Raw genomic sequence first — 13,263 nt, forward strand, 5'->3', positions numbered from 1 at the left:
TCCAGCGCCATCTGACATATGCTGATAATACTCAGCAGGTTACACTGCCCTTCTCCTCTTCCTCCTGTCACTTAGATGTCCTCATTTCCATGACGGAGGCCACTGCTTCTTACATCAAGGACTTTGGCCAATGGTATTTAAGCTCCTTGCTAATAAAACGGTGCCCTGAATGTGATTTTACTTCTCTATTAATGTACATCTCCATTTTGTGCTAGACTTTCCCTTCTTTCCCTCCTCTCTCCTAGCTGTTCCCAGGGTACCTGCACCATAATTATGCCTTTAACACACAGGCCAACTGAGGTAACCTTCCTGTCAGTGCTTGTGTGTCCCCCATGCACTCCTGTGAGCGATTCTAATTAAAGTCTGTGTCTAGTCACTACTGCCAAGTGGCCCTTTCACCCTGATCAGGAGAAAGTTGCTGTGGTTTTATCAAATTGAATGTTAATAAGTTTTGCTTCTCTCCATGTTTGCCTTTCTGTAGTAATTTCCAACAGTGTTTAATGAAAGTATCAAATATTTTTGACACTGATGGTTTTTTTTATTGCAATTTTCCCTCCGGTGTCAATAAATGTCTGCTAGGCTGTTAATAAAAAATATAAAATTATCTTTAAAATGACCTTAGGCCATTTTCTGCTATCTGAAAAAAATGTCCTGGGAAGACAAAAAAAGTATAATAATTCAAAGTGGAAATCATTTTCTCTCTAGCAATACATCCGGTCATTGAACCTATTCCTACTAGAAATACAAATGTGAATGATCTACCCACTGTTGCTGTTAAGACTCACTCCTCACCAAAACCATCACACCCTTCACTGAGTTCACACTGCTGCCTCTTTGGGGATTTTATTATGCGTCGTCACAGGCATACTAATTGATGCGTAGGGGTATGTGAGGAGGTGGCTCCAAACGGATTCTGATGAATTATTTCTGATGTTGTGAAAGATGTCTCATAAGAAAGACACCAATAACCATTTCAAAACTCTCCCTGCTTTAAATGTTCCCTGATTATTATATTCTTTGATCATAAATCCAATTCAATAAACGTTTGTTAATCCATTCAAATAATAGTATTAACATTACTACCATATGTTACAGATGGTTGTTTTACATTGCATTTATAGATTAGAAAGAACACATAAGTGTTTGCAAAAATATATAATCCCTTTGTGTCATATATGAATACAGAAGTGCACATGCATGCACTGAATCTTAATATAATGCATGGTGTGTGTGTGTGTGTGTGTGTGTGTGTCTGTGTGTGTGTGTCTGTGTGTGTGTGTCTGTGTGTGTGTGTGTATGTGTGTGTGTGTGTGTGTGTTTGTAAGTATGTGTGTGTGTGTGTTTGTGTATGTGCGCGCACAGGAGCATGTGGGACCAGCATAAATATCACCGTGCTGTGCACAAGTCATATTTATGCTGGTCCCACATGCTCCTGTGTAAATGATGTGTACAGTGATTTACTACGAGCTGGCCTCTATCAGATTCTCCTCGGTGTATAATGTCCCCCGGTGTTTGCCCCGGGAGTCTCTGCCACTGAATAATCCAACCCTCGCCCACTGTGAAGGACGAACAGTATCCTCCAAGAGACTGCTATACGCCAAACAGTATCTAGAATGCAGGCTGGAACTAATAGTCAATTAAGTTAAAGCACAAAATATATTTTGTTGCTCATTTACATGGCTGCTACCATGTACTGCTACCTAAAAATGGGCCATATTTGCTATTTTTTGCACTAGTGGTCAAATAAACAGCATAATTGACACGCAAGTAAAAGTGGTGTGTTATTTAAGATAACATTTACCCTTAGAATAGAGGATTTACTCAGGATGAGTTGGAGTGTAACTGTTAATGTGACACGAAAACAGCTTTGAAAATGTACTGAACCGGCACTAAGCAGGCAGCCAAGCCCCCCCCCCCCCCCATCTCTCATCTTCTTATCATCTCTCTCACGTCCCTGCTTTACAACTGTCAGTTTCTGGTGTGGGTTGGCCAGCTATGTGTCGAATCACTGAACATGTTACTTCTACTAAAGAGAGGGAGGGAGGGAGGGAGGGAGGGAGGGAGGGAGGGAGGGAGGGAGAGCGAAATGCTTCCTTGTTTATTTGTATTACAATAGTCTGAACGTGAGACAGATCCACTAAGAAACAGTGAGTAGGTCTACATGATTAGTCCTTGAAAAAACACATTATTTTGTTGTTGTACAGCTCTTCGCAGTGTGGATTGATTCAGTGGGGATGTTAACAGATAAAACGCCCTTGAATGCTGGTGAAGGTTACTAAAACAGTGCCACTTCTCTGATTAGAAAGAACCACTACACCTAATTGGTTAATTTGAACAAATGATGGTCTGATATGTGGTTGCTTGCTTTTCTGTCTCTATTCTGAACCAACTTTTCACAGATGTAGAATTAAGCATATTTAACGTGAGACAATTATATTCCAGCCTAATTAAATAGTTTGCTAAAATAAACAATCCTTAACTTATATTAAATCTTACATTCACCTGAAGTCTCTTTAGAATGTATTATTTTGTTACATTTTGTATAAAGCTCTCTGTTAATCAACTGAATTAGCAGTCGGGGCAATTCATTAACATAAAATTACAAATGACAAATGACGATGGGTCTACCTACATTAATGAACAACATTAACTTTGACCTTTGCATCTGTCTCCATCCAAATTACTCTTGCAAATGTGGCATTTATGGGACAAATTGAATACAGCTTTTGTAATAGAGAATAAAGATTGGTAATAGATTTCCCAGATAATTGCATTTTAGTGGAACGGCTGGTAGCTTGGTATAGGTCAATCTAAGACTGTCTTCATAACATGGATTCCACAACAGTGCTTTGGGACCAAACTCAATAGATTTCCTTGAGGGTGGCATGGTGAGCCACTTATATGTGTAGGTAGATTGAGGAACCACGTATGCTTCTCATATGTACTCAATATACAACCTCTGTCAACATAAACGGCAGACATTACAACAAGCAGACAATGCTGGTTAATACAAACATCAATACATTAGCAGCATTTACTCATTTGTCAAGGTCAAATGAGAATCCCTGTAGGCAACCCTACAGGGATTAAAAAATAATACATAGTTCTCGTTTAGGAAATGAAAGGGAACAGTCCTAAGAATGCCTTCTTTGCTCCAATCGGTTCCATAGCAACACTGAATAAGCCCCGCCCCTGTATGACGTCCTTGACCTCCTTCCATGACTTTGCTAGTACAATCACTTCTCTAGAAGGATACCCTATGGCCTGCTGCTGCTTGTTTGAGACCATGGAGTCTGCAAATGTATGATCGGCCCCCTGGATGACGCCATTGATCATGTAAACAGAGATGTGCTGCCACCACGCCCTCTCCTTCCCTCCGCCGGGACCCCCGGCTATGCCTCCATTAACACTCCTTCTTCCTCCTCCCAGTCCTTTGTCATTCTGGACGACTCTTCTCATTTCACTCCGAAATGCTGGTTTTAATTGTATATCTTACAAGCATGTATTTATGCTTCAGACTTGAATGGGCTACAGATTATTGATGATGGGGATTCAATAGTTGGCGTACAAAATGTGTCATTCGTTTTAAACACATAATGAAGTTCGTGTATCCCTCTTCATCACTAGATATGCAGCTGTTGATCAATATTTGTCTGTTGCAAAATTGTACAGTTGGATTGTATCAGGAAACACAATAGTTATTGACCTATTGTTATGAACCAAATTACTGCCCCCTATTGGCAACTTGCCAAACGTACAGAGTAATAGCTATAGAGCCTACAATTTGAAGCTTGTCCACACACACACACACACACACACACACACACACACACACACACACACACACACACACACACACACACACACACTTACACACACACACACACACACACACACACACACACACACACACACACACACACACAGAGCACTATCATGATTGAAGATATGAAAGATACCTTTGACAGAAAGGTTAACCAATAGATCCATATTTCAGCATCTTAGCATAAGCTGTGCAACTTATCTTGCTTCTTGCTTACAACTTATGACTCATATTTTATGATACCTTGATATCCGGCCATGGGTTGTAAACTACCAGACAGCTGTTTTGGGGGAAAGGATTTGAATAGCAGTTTGTCAGTCGGCTTCATACATTTATTTCCTTTTTAAGTATCTGTACATGTTTAGCCAGTCAATGGAGTCTAGCTGCTGAGCCAGCCCTGAGGCTTTGACAGGAGGTTCCTCAAAATCCAACTGATGTGCGAGGCGCTCTTTCCTCGCTCCGGTCAATCAACTGTGCAGTGGTCGCCTGGCAGCCCCTGACCTGAGGGGAGAGGGGCTGGGGGATAGGGGGGAGGGGCTGTGGGAGAGAGGAGAGAGGAGAGAGAGAGGGGGAGAGAGAGAGAGAGAAAGAGAAAGAGAAAGAGAGAGAGAGAGAGAGAGAGAGAGAGAGAGAGAGAGAGAGAGAGAGAGAGAGAGAGAGAGAGAGAGAGAGAGAGAGAGAGAGAGAGAGAAAGAAAGAAAGAAAGAAAGAAAGAAAGAAAGAGAGAGAGAGAGAGAGAGAGAGAGAGAGAGAGAGAGAGAGAGAGAGAGAGAGAGAGAGACAGAGACAGACACCCCTTGGACACAGAAAAAATAACCAATTCCAGCCTCCATTTGTCAATTTCCGAGTTTTTCGCTGTGTAAACAAGTAGCTAAGACATATGCACATGCAAACACACACACACACACACACACACACACACACACACACACACACACACACACACACACACACACACACACACACACACACGCAAAGATACACACACAGAGATAGACAGACAGAGATGCCTACCAGTCGTGGTACAAAGCTAATGTCCCGTTTGAGGCCATTACCGCTGCTGATATTATGGTGAAGGTGTAAGACATCCTCCCCTCTCTTCAAGGGCTTCTGAACCTGCTGAACATACACAATTCATACACACACGCACAACACACACACACACAGGCACACACAGATGAACATACCAAAATTAGCCATTATTTTTGACTAGCTCTTTTACCAACAGCTCCATCTTATCTGAGTGACCTTAAAGGTTTCATCCCTTCTTTGTGCTTGTTAAGACTGACAGAAATATTTTATAAATCTCAGAACCACCTATAAATAATTTATCTTTGATAGCATGGCATCTTTCCAGGAGGAAATGAGGTGTGCAACATGGATCATTATCCCAGGGACCTAGTGCAACATCAGCAACATTAGCAACATCCCTGCCCCATCCATACCCGCCCCTCATCCCGACACAATATCCACTTCAAGGCGATCAACAACAGCAATTACTCATAGGTTACTCTAGATCGCAAGAACAATATTTTCTCAGCCGGTATGCGTACCCTCAAACCGTAGTTCTGCGGGCAGCAGACACTAATGCCCCCTTTCCAGTGACTGTTCAAGCTCAACTCGCCACGACTTAGCGTGACACAACTTGGTTTGGTTCCAGGCACGTTGTGTTTCCATCTAGACAGTACCTCTTCAACGCGGGCGGGACGTCATAGCACACACATACACGACCACGCGACCCATAACAGGGCTACACACAGGATGTGCCTCCACCTCTGTCAGGGTCCACGGCGTGCTCTTGCGCGCTGATCCCGCCATGTTCAATAATCGATCACTATTGTTGACTGAACGCTGATGCTAGTATTCAAAGATGCCTGGTGTCGGGGGTCAGGCTCGGACGTCGCGCTCATCATTATCTGTCCTGTGGCGTCTCTCTGGCCCGTCAGTGGACAGCAGCCTGTTTTACGTCACACAAAAGTATCGGATCAGCTCTCATGGAACCTCGACGGAGGTGAGACTTAAACAAGTACCAGGTACCAGGAACCTAATTTTGGCCGGGTCGAGCTGAGTTGAGTTGTTACTGAAAAGGGGCATAACTTGGGCCGTTATAAAAAGACCGGAGTAGTAGGTTATTGTTAGGAGACCTGCGGGGGATCTTGTGGGGTCTTCTTCGATGTTTCGCCACTGTTCCCCTTCTGCTCCTTGTGTTGGTGCTTGCGGTCAACCTTTGACTGGACCAGCTCTGACAGCTCATCATCATCGTAGGATCTGGCTAGGGTCAGGCAGTCCTCACCTGGACAAACAACCACACATACACACAGCACAACAAGACACGTGCTTGCGGAGATGCTCACAACCAATGTGGCAGCCAACATAAAATAGATGTTTTTTTCCTCAAGGATCAAGGGGTGTCAAGGATGACAAGACAACAAAGATGGATATCTACCGTTCAGTTTGCAAGCCATTGGGTTCGGCCATCAAAGTTCAAAGTTGGCTTTATTGTCAATTTCAAATTAGGTACGATTAAATTAAATAATTAATATTTACCCTAAATAAATTCGAAATAGTGAAAAGGAAGGCCTAAACAAAACGGTAAAACAAAACGGTATATATACAATAAAGTTAAAATATTAAATGGTCCAGGGTTCTTGGGGGCAAATGGGATAGGCTGTTCTGAGTCCAGTGTGTTTTGGGGCAGAGGGGATGGTGGGTGTTGTTGTGGTACCGTGTTTGGTCTCCGCCATGACGTCGGCTCCGGCGTTGATCAGGTACTCCACGCAGCAGAGAGCACGGCTGTCGATGGCCGTCATTAGGGGCGTGCCCCCGTGGAGGGCCGCGGCGTCCACCTTGGCGCCCGCACTCACCAGCAGCTCCACCATGTCCAGCCGACCGGTGTGGCAGGCGTGGTGGAGCGGCGTCCAGCCTAACTGGTCCCTCGAGTTCACGTCAGCACTGTGTCAAGTGAGAGGAACACGACACACACGCACACACACACACACGCACGCACACACACACACACGCACACACACACACACACACACGCATGCACGCACGCACCAACAAGCACACGCACACACACACGCGCGCAAACACACACATGCACACACACATACACTCACGCACGCACACGCACACGCACACATGCACGCACCCACCCACAAGCACACGCACACAAACACACGCACGCACGCAAACACAGCCACACACGCACACACACATACACACACGCACGCACCCACAAGCACACACACACACACACGCACGCACGCAAACACACACACACACACACACACATACACGCACACACACACGCACGCACCCACACTTACACACACACACACACACACACATGGTGCCGCATACACACACACACACAAGCTCTTGACCTCATTATATTTTCTTTGAAATCGGAAATGAATACAGAAATTGGAAAATGAATCATGATATTATACATTTACAGTTATTATATATACTTGTGGGGCGAGCAATATCCCAACATAATAGCTCGCCTAGAACCAGACGAATTTGCGAGCTAACGTTTTATATGATCTTGTTTATGCGTCTGGCCTCCCTCCCTTACAGACCAGATTCCCAGATTGTCTGTTAACACTGATACACTACCATTCATCCACCTCATTTATAACACATACAATAAAATATAGAAGTATTTTTCTTCTGTCCTCTCATTGCTGATTCTAAAACCAATCTCCATTCTGTCCTGCTCCTTCTATTGAGAGTTTGCGTGTTACTCCTAACCCCATTGAGATGAGGAACCTGGCCACTTCCAGGTTGATAATGCTGCATGCGGTCATCAGAGGTGTTTTGTAGTAGCGGTCTTGAACGTCCACCGGTACCCCCTGGCTAAAGGCAAGGCTCAGGGACTCCAGGTCAGATGTCTTCACACAGTGGTTGATGTGTATAAACACCTACCCAGGCAACATGGATAACGTGTATAACTCTACCACTAACACAAACTACAATTAACATTAACACCACTATCGCTACTGCTCTTAGCATACTACTGTATTAGCGCTATCATAACTTGTTCCCCACCTTGTGTAACAACAAAATGACTACTGACTTCTAAACAGATAAAAACAATTAGGTTAACAACAAGGTCAATGCAGACAACACACACACACATTCACACACACACACACACACACACACACACACACACACACACACACACACACACACACACACACACACACACACACTCTGAAAAGCGCATCAACAACACACAACAAACATAGCACAGACCCACAAGGCATGGCATGCAGACGCGCACCTGATCGGGCTGGTCTATGTACCACGCGCGGTCGTCCTCGATGGCGTTGCGTGGACGGCGGCCCGGGACGAAGAACCCGCTGTCTATGGCGGGCTGGCGTTGCTCGATCATGAACTCCGGGTGCCGTACGTCTGGCCGTCGGCGGATCAGGAGCTCGGGGAGGACGCATATGGGCATGGGTGGGACAGACTTGCCCCGGCCCGGCCCCTTTCCCGCCTTCTTCTTCTTCTTCTCCGGTTTGGGGTCGTAGGAGCCGAGGGTGAAGGCCTTCTGCAGGTAGCCGAGGCCCTTGAAGAACTCCCCCAGGTCCATCGCCTGGTCCCCGCCCTGCTGGTGGGCCTGAATGATCTGCAGACAGAAGGACGGACACGGGTGGACGCACCCTTTTTTTTACGGGCGACATGATTGCGTGCAATATAGGCCCAATCCCATTTCTACCCCTTACCCCTTCCCCTTACCCCTCCCCCTTGTTTTGAAGGGGTAAGGGGAAGGGGTAAGGGGAAGGGGTAAGAGGAATGGGTAAGGGGAAGGCGTAAGGGGTAGAAATGGGATTGGGCCTAAGGCCCAATCCCATTACCCTTACCCCTTCCCCTCAAAACAAGGGGGAGGGGTAAGGGGAAGGGGGAAGGGGGAAGGGGAAGGGGTAAGGGGTAGAAATGAGATTGGTCCATAGAGTGCGTTTGAATGTCGAGACCTCATCGCCTGTTTTGTGTGGCAGGTTTTTTGGAGGGAAAGTCATACCTGCAGGAGCTGGTCTTCCTCCAGCGGTGCTTTGTGATCCTTCAACACGGTGGAAAATGTGCCCATGGCAACGGTTTCCAGACAAGCCTCCGCATCCTCCATGGTTTCCATGGCAGTGCGCAGGGCGTCCTGGTTCTCACAGGACCAGTCGTGCAGGGTGAGTTTCCAGGATGGGTTGGGGTCCTCGGCCCCGGGTTTGGACAGCTTCCCCTGCAGGAGAGGGGTAGGAGGAAGAGAAAAGGAATCGCACAATCTCCCCATCCTACTGAATCCCTTTAGCTACAGCTAACAAGCCATTAAAGGGTGACATATTATACCCCCAGGTGTGCGTGTGATTGGCCATTACAAGCCGTTTTGAAAATCTGCCTCTCTCACAAGTGGGCGTGTCCAGATGTACGGTTGATAGATCAGCCTACCATCCGTCATACCCCTAGGTGGACACGCCCACTTGTGATGTCACTAGAGGCAGCTTTTCTAAACGGCTTGTAACGGCTATTCACACTCACAACTGGTGGTATAGTACGTCCCCTTTAATGAAAAGCTATGAGTATGAGCCTGAGTACCACCTGGTCATACGTAGATGTTAGTGATTCCAAAAAACGAATTCCATAACAAGCCTATAACATTATTTTTCTCCCCCATTTCGTATGTGTAGTGAATAGAGTAAGTGCATTGGAAGGAGACATCTTGTGGTACGAGCAGCCGGCACCCAGTTACCTGCAGCGACTCGGCCTTCTTCAGCTCCTTGGAGGTTGCCTTGTCTGTTGCCAACTGTCGAGGTAGGAGGCCATCCACGTTCTTCTGTTTAGTGTTACAGCCTGAACCAAACACGCACACGCAAACGCACACACACACACACACACACATATATACAGTTTGAATACAGGTCAAACAGCTCAACATATTTAGAGGGATCTGCCTAGTACAGCATCATGCACAAGGTAAATGCTACAAGGGAGTTCTTGACTAGTAGTAGACTCTTGATTTGGATGAGGAGGCTACCTCTCTGTGCCAGGAAGCGGCAGCAATCTGCAAAGCCTTCGGCTGCAGCCTTGTGCAGGGGGTTACTGAGGTCCCGGTCTGCACAGCCCAGGTCAGCTCCATACGCAGACAACAACACTAACACCTGCGTCGAGAGAGGGGGGAAATGGTAAATGGACTGCATTCATACAGCGCTTTCATCTAAAGCGCTGCACAATATTGCTTGACATTCACACACCGACAGTGGAGTCAACCATGCAAGGCGACAGCAAGCTTGTCGGGAGCAGTTAGGTAAGTGTGCCTTGCTCCTAGACACTAGGAGGAGCCAGGAATCTAACTAGCAACCTTGCGGTTACCAGCCAACCCGCTCTACCTCCTTAGATACTATCGCCCCAGGGGCTGCCATAAGCCAAAGTTTGTACACTTGCGATGTCACATCAGAAGCATAGATTCATTGGAATGTTATTATGTTAGTAGAAACGTTTTTCGGTCATCGTGAAGTAAGGAATGTTGAAATTATTGAAATGAATGGACAGAGCACCGGACGAGGCACGGTGCTGGGCGTACCTCGAAGAAGCCCCCCTGTGCAGCCAGGTGGGCGGCTGTCCTCCTCCGCTGGTCCAGAGCGTTGGGGTCGGCCCCCCGCTGTAGGATGTCCCTGGCCAGGTCCACGGCCCCCACGCGGCACGCCTCCATCAGTGCTGTTAGTCCCGTCACCTGGGGAGTAGGAGAGGAAACCTTTTAAAGGTGACATGTTATGCCACCAGGTGGGAGTGGGGTTAGCCTTCAAGCCGTTTTGAAAATCGGCTATTCTGACATCACAAGGGGGTGTGTCCACATAGATGTATGACGGATACATGAGCATCGTTTGCTACAGTCCACTGGGTAGGCTGGTAGACTGATCTATCAAAACGGCGTGTAATGGCTAATCACACTCACTACTATTATAGTACTTAACTGTGTAGCAACTGCAGTAGCTGCTATCATTGCTGTAACACAGGGAATTGGTTAGCCTAGCGATTGTTGTACTTGCACTTGATTCTATGAACATCCTTTATGTACCGACAGCGATATATTGATGCACTTCTTATGACAAATGTACTTATTGTAAATCGCTTTGGATAAAAGCCTCTGCTAAATGCCCTAAATGTAAATGTAAACTACTGGTGGAATAATATGTCACCTTTAAAAATAGCACTATGACCCCAGAAACTAACATTGGGACTCTATGATGATTGTTTTCTTTATAGTTTGATCACAAACATTGGCCTAATCGCTATTGAGAACACAATGGTTATGTCCTCTGTCTACAGTTTTTCCAGGGGCATATTAATATCAAAATAAGTAAGACAATACCTTTACCTATCGTTCCACCACTTCCACCACTTTCTTGTGAAAAAAATTACAAAAAACAAGCAAAACATATGCCAATGTATGACATGCATTATCCTGATAACACAATGAAAGCCACCCGTTGGATGACTTCAGACGGCCGTTCACCTGGCTGACGGCGTTAGGGTCGGCGCCCTGGTCCAGCAGGCTGAGACCCATGCTGCTGAACTCTGGAGCCCTCTGACAGGCCAGAACCAGCACCGGCACCCCCGCTGCGGAGCTGTTGTTGGGGTCGGCTCCATTGATGAGCGCCACCTGCAGGCAGCACTGGTGAAGCGCGGTGGGATGGAGACAGTAGAACAGCACCCCTTGGAGGATACACCAAGGCACACACTTAGATAATGCAATCAAATGAAAACACGGACACAGGCTCACACACAGGCTGCCACCCATAAAGACAAACGATGCAGTAGCATTTTGCTCGGCCTTTAAAGCTGACATGTTATACCACCAGGTGTGAGTGTGACTGTTCCAAGTCGTTTAGAAAATCGGTGTCTTCTGACGTGTCCACCTAGATGTATGACGAATAGATGAGCAACGTTTGCTGCAGTCCACTGGGTAGGCTGGTAGACTGATCTATCCAGTACACACATCTAGGTGGACACGCCCACTTGTGATGTCAGAAGACGCAGATTTTCAAAAAAGGCTTGTAACGGCTAATCACACTCACACCTGGTGGTATAATATGTCACCTTCAGATAAATAACTAAATCCAAGGACCAAACCTTTGCCCTGGTGATCCACCAGCTCCATATCGGCCTGACTTTTAGCTAGGAGAACCATGGTGGAGTCCTGGCCCAGCTCTGCTGCCATCATCGCAGGGGTCCGGCCCTTCAGGTCCTGTACAATTGGGAGGGCCCCCTGGAGGCAATACAGGAAGAACCCATCAAATTTGGCTAATGGAGGATTCATTCATGTTGATTGATTGATAGATTGATTGTTTGTTTTATGATTATCAATTAGATGTCTCTCTGTTCGAATGACCCACCTGGTTGAGGGTCATTACATTCTGGGATGGGAGAGCCAGTGTGCCTTGCTAACTCTACCTGAGAGAGCAGGAACTCCACCATTTCTGGATCGGGAGCGATGCAGGCCAGATGCAGGGCAGCCTGGCCCTCGCTGGGCTCTGACAGGTTGAGGAGGTTTGGAACGCCCAGACGAAGCAGCTTCTTAATTTTGTTCTTGTCTCCGTGACGCACACACTGCAGCAGCTGATACACCTGGCGACGTATATAAACACTGGATTACATGAATTACTGTTTTCTAATGTTATAGATATTTTAAAATGTACATGGTGATAAATGGGGAGACAAAAGTGTCTGACACAAAACAGTATCTAACACAAAGGTTAGCGTTAGGGTTAGGTTAACTTCTCTTGTTCTGTTCTTGTTTCTGCTTGGTATGATGTAATGGTTCAGATTCATAAGCATAACAGCACAGACCTGAAGGATCTCAAGATGTCCAGAGGCTACTCTCATCTGGACTCCAGGAGCCATTGCGCTAGTGACTGACTGGAAACACACGCACAAAGCACCCACCCACACACACACCCACACCCACACACATGCTCGCTTAAAATTATAAATACTTTACCACCCTAGATTCCTCTAGCCTCTATCACAAAGAATACAACTAATCAAGAAACATCCACTGTGCGTTTTCATGGCTACTATTAGAGACTAAGCGTTAACGGAAACAAATCAACTTACAGCTCCTTTGCATCAGCTAAATCGTATTAAACGCAAGTTCAAATCCACCGAATTCTAATAAAAACAACCAACAGGCATTTTCTTGTTGTCAGAGTAACACAGCATATTAGACCATTTAATGTGTCGTCCGGTCCTCGTTTGATTTACATTTCCTACAGCGGCGTTGCCGGCTGTTGTATAGATGCATAGCAACACAATTCAAAAACAAGTAAAGGGGCCTATATATGATGGAAAACGTAATATGGATGACTTTAATGAACATATAGGACTTATGTTAGAGCAGCCATAACATTGGCTGCTAAGCTTCGGGGAAACTCGTCTACGTT

At 46.1% G+C, this 13,263-nt stretch overlaps 1 protein-coding gene across 1 annotated transcript; it reads right to left on the minus strand.

Moving 5' to 3' along the window:
- Positions 1–4,068: 4,068 nt before the first annotated feature.
- ankef1b (ankyrin repeat and EF-hand domain containing 1b) lies at positions 4,069–13,201 on the minus strand. The gene is made up of 15 exons (XM_030377318.1): positions 12,938–13,201; positions 12,671–12,739; positions 12,275–12,448; positions 11,954–12,089; positions 11,337–11,536; positions 10,404–10,553; positions 9,858–9,981; positions 9,573–9,673; positions 8,856–9,065; positions 8,115–8,462; positions 7,580–7,749; positions 6,549–6,775; positions 5,968–6,116; positions 4,838–4,942; positions 4,069–4,360 (listed from the first exon to the last, which is right to left on the minus strand). Exons 2-15 carry the CDS (start codon positions 12,722–12,724, stop codon positions 4,244–4,246), a joined length of 2,265 nt encoding a protein of 754 aa, XP_030233178.1. The 5' UTR covers positions 12,725–12,739; positions 12,938–13,201; the 3' UTR covers positions 4,069–4,243.
- Positions 13,202–13,263: the final 62 nt, after the last annotated feature.

The sequence above is a fragment of the Gadus morhua genome, chromosome 14, assembly GCF_902167405.1.
Source record: "Gadus morhua chromosome 14, gadMor3.0, whole genome shotgun sequence".
Classification (NCBI taxonomy): Eukaryota; Metazoa; Chordata; class Actinopteri; order Gadiformes; family Gadidae; genus Gadus; species Gadus morhua.

Excerpts from the sequence above, each read along its gene's own strand:
- ankef1b (XM_030377318.1), bottom strand. The coding sequence starts at position 12,724 with ATGGCTCCTGGAGTCCAGATGAGAGTAGCCTCTGGACATCTTGAGATC. Across the intron at positions 9,674-9,857 it reads CCGCTTCCTGGCACAGAGAG|GCTGTAACACTAAACAGAAG; the intron begins GTAGCCTCCTCA and ends TGTTTGGTTCAG. Across the intron at positions 4,943-5,967 it reads CCCCACAAGATCCCCCGCAG|CAGGTTCAGAAGCCCTTGAA; the intron begins GTCTCCTAACAA and ends GTGTATGTTCAG.